General features: G+C 47.4%; 1 protein-coding gene across 2 annotated transcripts in view; it reads left to right on the top strand.

Annotated features, from left to right (window-relative positions):
* Positions 1 to 15,164, top strand: part of PSME3 (proteasome activator subunit 3) — a 288,151-nt gene that overhangs the window by 90,445 nt on the left and 182,542 nt on the right. For both annotated transcript variants that reach the window (XM_086924080.1, XM_086924079.1), the window contains exon 5: positions 8,755 to 8,803. In XM_086924080.1, coding sequence (XP_086780206.1) covers positions 8,755 to 8,803 — 49 coding nt within the window. The remainder of the gene's footprint in view (positions 1 to 8,754; positions 8,804 to 15,164) is intronic.

The following is a 15,164-nucleotide window of genomic DNA, read 5'->3' as shown; positions in this document are numbered from 1 at the left end:
CACTTGGCAGGTTCTCTGAACGCCACAACCGAAAAACTCAGCCGCCGGTGCTTGATGGATCACGAATGGCGTCTGAACTCTGACATGGCGCAGTGTCTTTCAGCAGTGGGAAAGAGGCTTGGTTAGATCTATTCGTTCCCGAAGAGAAGGCACAATGTCATCAGTTCTGCGCATTGGAGTTTCCAAGGCGGCACTCTCTCTGCGACTCTTTTCGTCGCGAGTGGCGCTGCGGTCTGTTCCCCTTTCCGCCTATACCACTTCTGCCCAGAGTGCTGAAGATCATTCAACGCGACCTGGCCCAAGTCATTCTTGTGGCTCCGGATTGGGCACGAAGATACTTGTATCCGGAGCTACTGAACATGGCGATCGATTCACCGATCCGACCTACTCTTCGGGAGGATCTTCTGTCGCAGCAGCAGGGGACTGTCCTCCATGCTTGGAGATTGAATGGCAACAGTTAACAGCTTTCGATCTTCCTCATGAAGTCTGGGATGTCATTCTGGCAGCCAGGCGTTCTTTAACTAAGACGGTGCGCTTAGTTAAGGAACGCCCCTCTTTCCGAAGTCCTTCTGTTCCTTCTTTGTTTGGCCCAGCAGGGCTCTGCTCTGGGCACTATCAAAGGTTATCTTTCGGCCATCTCTGCCTTTCTACGGCTTCCAGATCAGCATTCTCTTTTTATGTCTCCGGTAGTTAACCATTTCCTGAAAGGCATTACGCACACTTTTCCTCCTGTGCCGTTCATTATGCCTCAATGTGACTTAAACCTTGTCTTGACATATCTGATGTGCGCTCCCTCCGAGCCCCTTCATAAGTGTCCTTTTGCATCTTCTCCCTCTCAAGACTGCTTTCCTGGTAGCTATCACCTCTGCCAGAAGAGTGAGTGAGCTCCAGGCTCTTTCTTCTAAACCTGCTTTCCTTTCTGTTCATCCGGGCAAGGTGGATTTAAGACCTGGCCTTCTTTCTTTCCAAAGGCTGTCACGCCCTTCCACATCGGGCAGACCATCACTTTGCCCACTTCTTTCCGCATCCTTCAAAAGAGGAAGATCGGCTCCACCGTCTGGCCCCAAAACGTGCCCTCTCGTTCCATTGAAGCGCACACAACAATTCTGGGTGGATGACCAATTTTTTGTTGGCTACGCGGGCGTCAAAAAAGGAGGGGCCCTGCACAAACTAACCATCTCTCAGTGGGTTGATCTGTGCATTAAGGCATGTTACTCATTGGCCAAGAAAGAGCCTCCTGTGGGGCTTCGTACCCATTCTACCAGGGCAACAGCAGCCACTACTGCCTTGGGACGCGGCATTCCCTTGCAGGACATTTGTCAGGTAGCTACATGGGCTTCGCTGCACAGGTTTACCAAGCATTACTGCCTTGACAGTCCAGTCAGGTGAGACTGCTTCTTTGGCTGTTCTGTTCTCCGTGACCTTCTGGTGTAAGCTTGTTCGCAGACGCACAACCGGGGCTGGTATTACTGGGGTATCTATTCCACGGTAAGGAATCTATCACTAACGTGTCTCTTTCAGATGCACAAGTTAATACTTGTGTTATGATAAAGCTATAAGAGACATTAGTGATGGATTCCTTATCGCCCCACCCATCCTCCCCGTTCTGCGAACTGATTTCTAGGGTTAATGCCATCCCGTTCAGGGCACTAGTTTCATGGCACTGCGTTCCTGGCACAAAGTCGTGTACAGAACTGACGTCCGCAAGCCTGAGTGGCGCCTAAGTAGTCTGTGACGTGATCTCGGCGTTTAAGGTGCCAGCGACTGATGCGGAGCCGCACAACTCCACCTACCGACTCTAACTGCTGACGAAAAAATTTCCGGATCCAGTCTGACGCCTGGGGTTATTCTAAGGTAAGGAATCGATCAATCACTAATGTCTCTTACAGATATATCGTTACACAAGTAGTAACTTGTGCATTAGGCACAGACACCTCAACAGAATGCCTGGAAAGTGCTGATCATTCCTAACTTAGTAGTTTATGAAGACTTGGGTCTGATTTCAGATTCCTTCCAAGTGAGAAGTGCCAAATTAATATTTTATTAAATTCTATTATGACGTTTTAGTCTGGAAATGAATACAACCTCAATTTGTGTGTGCTTGGTCTAATGTTGAAACCATTGTGCTGCACACCTGGGAATAATGCACTTTTAGGATTCTGTATTATATGCATTTAGATTGGAACTGGGTAATAATACTTTAAGTTTTGCTAACGTTTTTGGGGGTGTTGTAGGTATGAATATTAGTGTTGTAAAGTTACATCCTAAACTTTTTTTCTTTATGATCCCAGTAGCCCAAATTAAACAAGCATTTACAATGCAATGGTTTCGCCTTTGGAAAAAGTTAGAGCTATTGGCATTGTAAATGACAAATGTTGTATTTATGTGTTGGTTTTGAAAACAGATAAATAAATGGCATTGTCATTTACATTGCCATTAGCTTAATCTCTTGCAAATGTGAGACCTATTGTACCCTACGGACGAGCTCAGCAGACAGCAATTACTACCACACACACACCCAGAGCCACACACACACACACCCAGAGCCACACTAACACACACACCCAGAGCCACACTAACACACACATCCAGAGCCACACACACATCCAGAGCCACACACACATCCAGAGCCACACACATCCAGAGCCACACACACATCCAGAGCCACACACACATCCAGAGCCACACACACACATCCAGAGCCACACACACACATCCAGAGCCACACACACATCCAGAGCCACACACACATCCAGAGCCACACACACATCCAGAGCCACACACACATCCAGAGCCACACACACATCCAGAGCCACACACACATCCAGAGCCACACACACATCCAGAGCCACACACACATCCAGAGCCACACACACATCCAGAGCCACACACACATCCAGAGCCACACACACATCCAGAGCCACACACACACCCAGAGCTACACGCACACCCACACACCCAGAGTCATACACACACCCAGAGCCACACACACATTTAGAGCCACACACCCAGAGCCAAACAAACACAACCACCCAGAGCCACACACACATTTAGAGCCACACACCCAGAGCCAAACAAACACAACCACCCAGAGCCACACACCCACACATTCAGAGCCACACACACCCACACATTCAGAGCCACACACACCCACACATTCAGAGCCACACACACACACACACACACACACACACACACACACACACACACACACACACACACACACACACCCAGAGCCACACACACACACTTCGTAATTGAAGTTCAGAGGCCAGGGGGTCATCGGTTACTTGGGTAACAGTGGTTTGCAGACAGTATGGGGCTGTACCGTGCTGTTTTGAAGTTTATGTACATTTTTACAGTTAATTATAAAAGGGGTCGAGCTCGATCTCTGACACTTCCTATTCTTTTGAAGCACCTATGGGTAAGGCTCGAGGCAGCCTGCACTTCTTTGGCAGGGCTTTGACTAACAGGAAATGCCCACCCTTTCCTTCTTAGTGCGCCAATCACTGCTCTGATGTGAGGCTGTGACGGTTCCAGCCCTGTGCTCCAGTCCGTGCTACTCGGGCAGCACAGCGCGTGCTCATATCCTCAAGGTCAACTCCATTTCTAATGTGCAAAGTTAATTAAAAAAAGTTACACAGCACCATCAATACATCGGGACAATAATAACATTGTGGAAGTACAGTGATAAATATACAAATATACTGAGTTACTAACATCAAATGCATTATAAATTCTCGTTCATTTAGATTAAAATGCATTTTAAAGTACAGCGTGAACTAATTGAATTATAAATCATGAGCTTAACTGTGCAAATAATATCAAGGACATGAGCGGGCAAACTTGATTTACCCATGTCCTTTCTTCTAGCTTCGACTATTTCTGAGCCTTTCCCACCCGGATACTGAAAGCGACGAATCCTGTCTGGGTTGAGCGCGGTCATAGGATCTTCTCTGCTTGTTCGAACGGCTGCTTGATTAAAGGCGCCCCCAACATCCTTCTGCGGTCTGAACATCTGCTCACTTTTTTCAGTATTTTATAGTTCGAATTTTGAATAATATCATAGAAGGGCAAATGTTATTGCCTGTATATTAATTAATACATTGATATACTGGTTATTAATGTGGCACACAGCTCAAAATAAATGACTTTGCATCTGAAATAAAGGGTGTCGATATTATCCACACACTGGAGCTCACTGCAGCGACTTCAGAAGGATGAAAGCATAATCAGCCCCGCCAGCACTGGAACGTGTAACGTGCAGTTCATGCTCCATTCTCTGCTATTCTCTCCCCTCTCTTGAAGACCAGGCATGAAGGGATCACACCCCCATATTTCTAAAATGCAGTGTTTTGTTGAGCTGCGACCCATGCCTTTAAAGGCACCAGAACTCTCTACCCAGGTTTACCTCCCCGAACGAGGCAACAGATGTCTTTCATGCGATCAGCAATGCGGTGACATTGATTAATAAGGTTTGTCCACTATACCGGAAATGCATTGATGGCTCGTGCTTTTTTTATTTTATTTATTGCGATTTTATATAGAGCAAACATTACCTGAAGGCGTCAGAGCGCTTTACAAAAGAACCAGTTGCGTTACATAAGGACTTTGGATTACATGAGTTACATAAGAGATGCAAACAGAAAAAAAATGTAAATATACAAGACGAGTGAAAGGAGGTGAAATTTGCAAATGTACAAGTTGTAAAGTCACTCAAGGAAGAGATACCAACAGATACACTCTAAAATCCCATAGGAATGGTAGTAAGTACAAAGCTCTACTACATATACTAGTGGTAAAACTTGTATATGGCTTAATGATATCTGCACACATACATTTAGAACATAATGACACACTATGGGCACCCCCATGTCCCTGAACTTTAGAGGCGTTCTCTCTGATTGATCAAAATGTATGCATGGTGCGTCAAAAGCACCTGGAAACTGACCAGACCCGCTTCCCTGATCCTCCACCTGGTAGAAGGATCTCCCCTCTCGCTTAAGTGGGCACGGGTGCTGAGAGTGGTGGGCACAGGAGCCGAGAGTGGGTACTGGTGTCGAGAGTGAGCTCAGTGTAAGAGTGGGCATGGCACAAAGACAATTCGCTGGCATGGCCATACGGCTAACAGATGGCAGCACCGATTGTGCCAGTCTGTAAAGTGCGTCTATGTATGTGGCTGGTGCAGGACAGAAGTGGTACGAGAGGCATAGGTATCACTATTTTTTTTTTTCTTTAGTTTGAGTTGATTTCGATTCCATCTCTTTCCCCACCCTCACATTGAGCTATCGCCAGGCCGAGAGAAATAACTGAAACACGTAGCCCGCCGTAAATCGCTTCCCCCCTCCCCCAGACAGCCTTCAACCGTAAAGTACGAAGATGTCGGATGTTTTTTAAAGACATGGTGATGGTTTGCATGCAAATGCCGCCTCTTTCAAATAAGCACATCAAAGGAGCCTGCAGGGTGGCGTTGGTTTATCTCTGCGGGGGGCGTCGCACTGTAGAATAGGGGAGGGGCTCAAGGTGCAAAGAGCTTCACTTTGCACCTCTGCAGACGCACTGGCGTCTCCTGGGCGGTTGGGGCTTTTTAGGTGTCTTTTTTTTTTTTAATTTAAATAAAACGTTATAACACACGGCTAGTGTGGAAGTTAGTTATGCAATTTGGTTGTAGTTAGGACTACTGGAGTCATGTGGCAGTGGCGGGCCAAATCATGCTGCAGAAATAACTAAATTATGCGGAGAAGGAAACACAAATCATGCAGCAAACGGCACCTTATATATCAAATAACTCAATAAAGACATAATTTTCTTGACACGTTACAACTATTGATACTAAAGGAACACCACGCATTGGTAATGTTTAGGATTCTTGAAAATGAAAGCTATACATCTTAGCAGATCGTATTAAAAATGGCAAGCGAAATAAATAACGATAGACACACAGGAAAAAAGACATTTTATTAAACCTCTCTTAAGTAGGATAGCATGGGTAAAACATATGGGTAAAACATATGTACCGGTGCAATCGGCACACCTAATCTACATGCACAGCTTCTTGTAATAACAGGTGCACTCCCTGTGTTCTGTGCATACCAGTTATCTTTTTGAAAGCGTCTCCAGGGGCAGGTTTTCTTCGAATTTACAGCATAGTTTATTTGCAATCATTTCTTTTTGTTGGGGAGGGACCATGCAGAACATTATTTTACTATATACGTAATTTAATCAAGTTCCCTTAGATGGTACTTTAAGGTTCAAGACATTGCAGACTAAAAAAGTGATTTAAAAGTTTTGTAGCCTTTTAAACACTGATTGCTGTGAGCAGTAACTAGAATGTAAATCTGATTACACAAATAGGGAAACAAAGATCTTCGTGATAAAGAAAAAAAACATCCTTTACACCCTGCTTGAATTCCATTTAAGTATGTTGTGTCCAGATATAGACAAAAACCTCTCTTCCAGTCCATCAGGTGGCAGATATTAAAAACTTCAAAAAGAAAAAATCTCAGCTCTTACTATTTAAATACAGCCATAATTAGCTACCAGGCGGTCAGATACTTTAGCAAAGTTCCGGGCACTGTGTTGCACCCTGTGTGCAACCTTTTTTTTAAAACGTTTCATTAATTTCATCTAGAATTATTTTGTACTAAAATATGAAAATTATGCATTGAGTTGGTTATGTAGCTGGTGAGGCAAATACATATAAATGCAGAAATTGAGGGTAATCGTATGTATCCTCCACAATGGTTATAGATAAACTGTCTCCTTCCACCTGATGCACAAAGATCTGATTTAAAGTTGGGTAGTGATGGAAAAAACTCAATTTCTGGAAGAAATCTTTCACCCGGAGTAGAATCCTCCAATAGGATTGCATCCACCATTCTATATCTACGGTTGAGGAACTCCTTTACGTGGATTTTTCGCCAGAAACCAGTGGCTTTCCCATTCCCACCCAGCTTATGACTACCGTTTTAGAAGTGATGTGTGGCTGTCTAAAGGCCCAGTGCTGAATGAAGCTCTGAGCTCTATCTTCTGTTGATAGACACTTAGCCTCAAGTCTGAGACAGTGGTACTTTGTGGCAGGTGCAAAGGTCACCGCTATGTGACCTCTGAGGACTAAACCACTTTTGGGGCATCAGGTAAAACGAAGACTTCATTATTTTAAGTTGACAGTCTGCCGAGATACTTTACAAACACAAAATGCTCAACTGGAAGACGAGCGCACTTTTGGAAAAGTGTCCAACAGCTCCTTTGCGCTGCTCACCTCCAAGTATCTGGTCTCTCCCTGCAGGGCCGAGAGGCAGATGAGCATCAAGTGCACCTGAAGCCTGGAAGCTGGGGCCATGGCAGCGCCCGCAGAGATGGCCACACCGCACCGGACCGCTTCTGCTGTTTTCCGCCGCCTGCCCGCCGCCACCTCAAACACAGTCGTGGAGTGTGGTATGTGCGCTGCGGGCTGTAGATCGCGGGTCATAGAGCTCCTGCCGAGCCGCCACTGCTGCCTGCTCTCCCGCGCCTGACACCCCCGCAGTTCTCTGCGCAGATGAGGGGGCCACAGGGGGGCCACAGACGGAATGCGGTTGCAAAAGCTGCCGCGGGACCGAGGTCTGGTGCAGCCGGCGTCCTCCTCGCGTCCTCTCGTTTTCGCGCGCCCTGGGTCTCAGCGTGAAAACCCGGAGCTGGATTCTGGAATCAACAAACCAAACTGAGTGTGCTCGAGTCAGAGGATTAATAATTTTGCACAGTGACGTATACGGAAGAAAAAGATACTCAGCAACACGGAGGGGGCGGAGATGTTCCTAATGCCGTGGTTGAACCCGGGAGGGGGTGGGAGAGGGGCGGGAGAGTAAACGAACGGCGGGAGGGGGGCGGGAGAGAACGAGGGGGGCGGGAGAGTACACGAACGGCGGGAGGGGGGCGGGAGAGGACGAGGGAGGCGGGAGAGTACACGAACGGCGGGAAGGGGGCGGGAGAAGACTAGGGGGGCGGGAAACGTGCACAGGACAGCGAGGGGAGGGGGGACGGCGGACGGCGGGAGGAAAGCAGGACAGCAGCAAGCACGGCCCGGCCGGACCAGATTCGGGGGCGTTCCCGGCTTTTGGCTGACGTATCGTGACGTAGCCAAAAGCCAAAGATTCTCGAACGCCCCCGAGTCTGGTCCGGCCATGACGGACGCCTCTCTGTTCCAATGGCTAGCCTCCATTTATGGAGCTAGCCAATGGGACAGGGGGGCGTATTCCAGAGTCACTACTGCAATCAAGAGATTTCTCTGGAGGCGGAGCCTAAAGGCTCCGTCCCCCAGCGAAACCTAAAAAGGAGTCCTGTTTGAAGAGTTCATGACATTCAAATTCTAGATTGGATTGCGTTTGTGCCAAAATATAGATCCTTACCATATACGTAGGCGTTATCCTTTGAAAGTTGGACTATGAAACTTGTCCTTGCCATTCATCACATCTGTTAAGCATATCAATTTTGGTTGGCTATGATGTTGCAAAGCCAGAACTCCAGGCAGGAGCCTTTTTTTGTAGTTTCGGTATCTATTCTGCAAGTATAACAAATTGATCAAATTTGCTTAAAAGACACACGCTATAGAGGCCGATTTTTAATTTTGCGATACAGCAACTGACCGTGTCTCGGTACTGTTGTTCCTATGAGAGGGAGGTCTGTGTTCGTTGATTAGAAGGCTGAATGTATTAAATTCAAGGTTAGAAGCCTTTTCCACGACTTAATGATTTTTATTTTTTAAATTATTTTCAGCCGAATATGAAAAAGAGGAAGTTGGACGAAGGTGAAGACTGTTTATCTGGTAGGATTACAAATGGATGGATCTGCCTCAGTTTTAATGCCCTCGTTTTTCTGTACTATTTTGTCTGTTTTTATATTGCTTGGTTCTAGTCTAGATAGCCTGGAAAAAGTAATCTTATAATCTAGCAAATGTATAAATGTGACAAAGTTCTCACGAACAAGCACTTTTAATTATCCATCCAGCATTCCTACAGCACTATAATCTACAACAGATCAGCAAGTCCAGTGGCCTTATTCAGGTTTCTTTTGTCTTGCTTTGAGAGCCCGAATCTAATGCATAGATTTGAAGTAGCTGAAAACTGGAGCATAGAATGACATGCCTTTCTTGGCCTGGAAACTGTTTTATCCTATCCACACCACGTTTCTTCCGTTCACTTGCTGTGCACTACTAATTAGAAGACGCCCGTTTCATTTCAGTTTTTTTTTTTTTTACTTCGTGTTCAGTAGCATGGTTGGGTTGTTAGTTTATAATGTACATGGATTTCTAAACTTCTAGTGTACCGATTTCCCCGATAATTCTATTACTTCTGTATAATCAACTGACGTTACTACTTCTGCTGTTTTAAGATGATCAGTGCTATGAAGTTTCTCAGCCCATTGTGTGCCTATAACATGACCCTAGTGTTCTTGCTGTGTCCCTGATGCATGAGCGACTAGGCCCCCTGGGATCCATTACATTTGGGCAGTTTATTTCTGTGAAAGTGATTGCGACAAAAGTGTCTGTCAATTTTAATCACCCTTTGTCACAACGTGGAGTGTGATTCTATGTCAAGACCGGAGGCTTCGGATTATGCTTTTCTCTCTTCGCTGTTTATTCACATAACACCACACAGCAGCCAGAAAAGCATCAAAACTTGAAAAAAAAATTGTATTCCAAACACAGGAATATCAGAAAACATCATAACATTTTTAATAACTACAAGTCCCATGAGATGAACATTAGGCAGTCCTTTCTTAGTGTCCATAAATACCAATATAAGGCATCCATCCTGTGAACTCCTCCTCTTTCTTCGCTGCTTCGCAGCCAGTTAAGTACTATTCTCCCTCTTTCACAATTTTGTGTCTGCTGAGGTCTTGTGTTTTCTTGTATATTTGATGTTCTATTTGCATGGATTCTTGCTATTGCTTTGGGGGGTCTGTGGGGTTTTTTCCCTTCCAGAGCCCCTTCCATCGCGGGGACGCCTTCGCCCCTTACGCGATGTCCCCATGTGTTCCGCGGTGTTGATTTCGCCGCTAGAGGGCGCTGTAGCGTCTCGCCTGCCCGCGCGCGGCTTCTGTCTCGCTGATTGGAGCCGCGCTGGGGAGTCTACGTCGCCGGAGCCCTGCTGCCGCCTAACCCTGACGCCCTCTTGGGTTGTACTGTCCTGTGCTTGAACGCCCAGTTGGGGTCTGTACTGGTGGTTGTGACCACGTTGACGCCCGCGGGCGATTTTCAGCACCTTTTCCTGCATCAGCTTCCGCTGGGGTGTTACGCAAAGGGGCTATTTGTCGAGCAACACGTCACCCCGGGGGTTTCCTGAGCAATATTTTTCTTGTGGAAAAGGTGGATGGGGGCAGACGGCCAGTCATCAACCTCCAGGGAGTTCAATGGCTGGGTAGTGTACAACCACTTCAAGATGGAGGGTATCCATCTGTTGAGAGACGTTTTGCTCCCGAACGATTGGATGGTCCGTCTGGACCTCAAAGATGCGCATTTGGTGGTTCCCATTTACCCCTCGCATCGCCGTTTCCTCCAGTTTTGCTGAAAAGGCATGGTTTTCGAGTTCAAGGCCCTTCCGTTCGGTCTTTCCTCGGCCCCTTGGTGCTTTACAAAAATTCTGCACCCGGCCATAGAAACCCTGCGGAGTCAGGGGATTCGGCTAATCGTCTATCTCGACGACATTTTGCTACTGGGCCAGGACCCGAGCAAGTTGGCCGCTCATCTGTCCCAGACTATCTCCCTGTTGCAGGGTCTGGGGTTTATCGTCAATAGGGAGAAGTCGGTTTTCACGCCCGCCCAGCAAATGGTGTTCCTGGGCTTCGTGGTGGATTCGGTAAACTCGACTCTGTCTGCCGTCCAGGAAGATGGCCAAAATCAAACATGTGGTACGGCAAACGATTTCCAAATCGCACACCTCCCTCCGGCAGGTTGCCAGAGTAGTGGGCCTTCTCTCGTCGTTAATTCAGGCAATATTTCCGGGCCCTCTTCACTATCTGGCCCTTCAGCGACTAAAAGCGCATCATTTGCGCAGGGGGCTCTCTTACGACCGCTTGATTCCCCTATCGGTAGAGGTCAAGGAGGAAATGTCCTGGTGGCTCGCCCACATGGAGGCGTGGAACGGCCGAGCGATTTTCGGGTCCGTTCCGGACTTGGTGATCGAGTCCGACGCCAGCAGGGGCGCCCGCTGCGGGGATTTCTCCACAGGCGGCGCTTGGTCGTCCGACGAACAGCGACTTCACATCAACTGCTTGGAACTTCTAGCAGGTTCGTTCGCCGTCCGTTGCTGGACGAGGGACTCTGTGAAGTCATGTGTCCTTCTGCGGATGGACAATGTTTCGGCGGTTCGGTATGTGAACCATTTAGGGGGTCCGCGATCGCGTGCACTAGTGGATCTGGCGAAAGACTTTTGGGATTGTCTCGCCCATCAGGTCTCGGTAACGGCAGAATACCTGCCGGGACGGGCCAATCAAGTGGCAGATTGGCACTCGAGATATCTTCGAGGCTCCAGCCTGTGGAAGCTGGATGTTCAAGTGTTCCACTGGCTGGCGGCATGCTGGGGTCCTTTTTCCATAGACCTGTTTGCATCCCGTCTGGACTTCCAGCTACCGAGGTTCTTCAGCTGGAGACCGGATCCCTTGGCGGAGGCGACGGATGCGTTCCTCCAGGACTGGAGCCAGGAACGACCGTATGCCTTCCCGCCTTTCTGCATGATAGTGCGGGCCGCGGCCCAGATTCGCCGTCAAATGGCGGACGTGGTGATGGTGACGCCCGTGTGGAGGTCGCAAGTGTGGTTTTCAGTTCTTCTGGAACTTTCCTGGGATTCTCCAATCCTACTCCCCCAGCTTCCTCGTCTTCTTCGCCTCAATCCGGACGGGGTCCCTCACCATCTCCTCCAGGGTTCTCTCCGCCTCATGGCATGGAGGCTTTCAGGCGACGCTGGTCGCTCCCTGGCCTTTCGAACTCAGCTCAGCACTTTTTGTCCAAGGCCTGGGCAGGCTGCACTACCAAGAGGTATAGATCGGCTTGGACCAGGTGGGTTCGTTGGTGTCTTCGACGGGGTTTGGATCCCATGGTCGCAGGCCTCGTTCCCTTCCTGAATTTTCTGGCGGAACTTTCTACTGCCGGTTTAGCATACCGGACTATTAACACGATACGTTCTGCCATATCAGCAGCTCATGTGCAGTTGGATGGAGTGGCGGTCGGGGAACATCCCCTTGTGTGTCGGCTCCTTAGAGGAGTGCGTCTGGCTTTACTGCCGGAGCCACGATATTCCGTCCTGTGGGATGTTAATGTGGTGTTGAACCTTTTTCTTTCCTGGCATCCTAACAAGTATCTCTCCTTAAAGGAACTATCAGCTAAACTGGCGATGCTCCTCTGTTTAGTGTCATGTCGCAGAGTGTCTGGCGTGCGTGCCCTAGATGTCACGGCGAGAGCGTTTTCCCCGGATGGGGTGACCTTTACCGTGGGCCGCCGTACGAAATCGGCTACGAGGTCTATTTCTTATCCGGCATTTGCAGATGTCCCCAAGTTGTGTGTGGCACAGTGTTTGAAAACCTATGAGGAGGTCACGACGGAACTTCGCCCTCCGGGCGAGCGGCAATTACTCATTGCGCTGCGCAAACCGCACAAGGCTGTCTCTTCCCCCACTATAGCCCGGTGGGTGCGCTGGGTAATGCAGGAAGCTGGTATTGATACAAAGCAGTTCGGAGCTCACTCCGCTAGAGGGGCCATGGCCTCCAAAGCGTTTGCCCTTGGGGCACGTTTAGAAGACCTCATGCGCGCTGCGGACTGGTCTTCGGATTCCACCTTCAAAAGGTTCTATTTTAAGCCAGTGGTAGATATTGCTAGTTTGGTGGTGGACAAGCTTTGAACAAGCATAATCCGAAGCCTCCGGTCCTGACATAGAATCGAAATTTGCCTAGCGTAGTAACGGTAAGTTTCAATTCTATTAAGGACACAGAGGCGAGGATTATCCCACCCATACCTCCTGCGGAGATCCCGCCCGTACTGGTGTAAGTAATCTTTTTCCCAATCTCTATGTGGATTATTGTTCTGGATTGCATGTCCTTGACTGGTGACGTTGTCTTGTTATCTTGCCTTCAAACCCTGCGGGTATGGCTTAGCTCACGTTCTTTTTTCCGCCAGGGAATGATGGTGCGAAACGAGATGCTTGAGACTTTGGCCTGACTCGGGACGAAGAAAGAGGAGGAGTTCACAGGATGGACGCCTTATATTGGGATTTATGGACACTAAGAAAGGACTGCCTAATGTTCATCTCATGGGACTTGTAGTTATTAAAAATGTTATTATGATGTTTTCTGATATTCCTGTGTTTCGAATACAAATTTTTTTTTCAAGTTTTGATGCTTTTCTGGCTGCTGTGTGGTGTTATGTGAATAAACAGCGACGAGAGAAAAGCATAATCCTCGCCTCCGTGTCCTTAATAGAATTGAAACTTACCGTTACTACGCTAGGCAAATTTCGATTATCTGTCACTTCACTACACATTTTACTGGTTTATTTCTTTGTTTGGACACTTTTTTCTTTGGGACAAAATGACCACTGATGATGAGAAAAGTGGGCTTACACCTACCAGTTACCCCGTTGGTGGTGCGCCAGTTAGGGGTCATTTTGTCATCCTCACTTTTTTCACAATAATTGGTGAGTTCTGCTCATTCAGAAACATATTTGTACTAAATGTTTTGAGAATTGTGTAAGCAATAGTTCAGTCAATACCTGTTTTCTCGTAGACTGTCTGTTGAAAAAAGGTTTTTAAATGGCAAAAAAACGTCTTGCAAACTACCTCATATGAAATAAAGAAGAGGAGTCATTGTATAGTAGAAAACTGAAGCAATACGCCTACGTTTTTTTAATAAAATGCTTGCCTTGGAGACCTTTTTTTTTTTGGTATGTTTGTTTTTTGAGTGGAGGTCGACCCGTAGTTTTTTTTCCCTCTGCTCCTTTTTGAATAGACAGTTTATTTCCGTATCAATGGTCCGCTGTATATGGCGCAGTGTAAGCCTTAAACATATAACCGAAAATATTGCTTAAGGTTGAAGTTGGAAAATACCAGAGGTGCTGCAGCCAAGATTATCAGAGACTATGTATAATCAGGACAGTAAGTCGCCTTCTTGTTTAAACTCCACAGCTACCTTCTCCTGCTGTCTTTGCCTTCTCAATATAGGGAAGCCAAAAAAACGCAGCAAAGCTCCTCGCATACACACAGCCTAATTTGGTGTCAAAATGCTCAGTGTTACGATACGTGTTTTCCTGAGAACACGTAGGGTTCACAGTAAGTCACCTCCTCCCCCACCTGCCCACCACACCGTAATAAACAGCAAAAAAACTATGGTATCTGAGGGAAGAAAAGGGTGGAGGTTTATCATAACTAGCATAGGCAATTCTTTGTCCAAGACACCTGATATTTTTGCAGCTTAAACCATGCGAGGTGCAGAGGAGGAAGCCTGGCCCTCCGGAATTTCAGCAGTTGAAGGATTACATTGTCTGGATTCCTGCATCACAGGGGAGGTATGCTAGCCTCTTGACACCACATGCCTCAGCGGTGCCCCAAGGTTAGTCCTGAGCCTCAAAATTCCCTTTGATAGAGCACCAAACCCTTGGGTGTATTACCAGAAACAATACAAATGTTTCAAGAGCAATGAAACCATTTTACCCTAAACTAGCTCCCCACTCTTGAACATAATCTCAACTGCTCACCTAGATGTGAGCGAACCCACAGCTCATTACAATGCACTGTGGATGAATCGGTCTTGGTTATGTGCCTACACTATTCCCCATCTTCTCCCCATCAAGTACTTATTGAGGAAGATGGGGCAGCTGTCCATGACCATCATCCTGGTGCAACCAACCTGGTTAGACGGGTCTGGTATTCAATACTCCTGGAGAGGTCAATCGATAATCACAAGAAGCTCCTCCTCCCACATAAGAGCCCGCTTGAACTCTCAGATCCCAGACTGCTGAACCTTTCAATCTGACACCTCCGTTCCTAGCGTTTGGTTACATCCAACTCCCAGAAGAATGCAGTTATCTTGTAGGTGAGAGCCTCTGCTCATGCACATTATGCTGCTAAGTTCATGCATTACTGTACATTGAGATATGGTTGCACTTGGCCACAGTGGCATCAGACCTTCAAAGCGGACAA

Source organism: Lissotriton vulgaris, chromosome 5 (genome assembly GCF_964263255.1).
Source record: "Lissotriton vulgaris chromosome 5, aLisVul1.2, whole genome shotgun sequence".
NCBI classification, from domain to species: Eukaryota; Metazoa; Chordata; class Amphibia; order Caudata; family Salamandridae; genus Lissotriton; species Lissotriton vulgaris.
The sequence above is the reverse complement of the archived record's forward strand: the minus strand, read 5'-3'. Positions and strand labels throughout refer to the sequence as shown.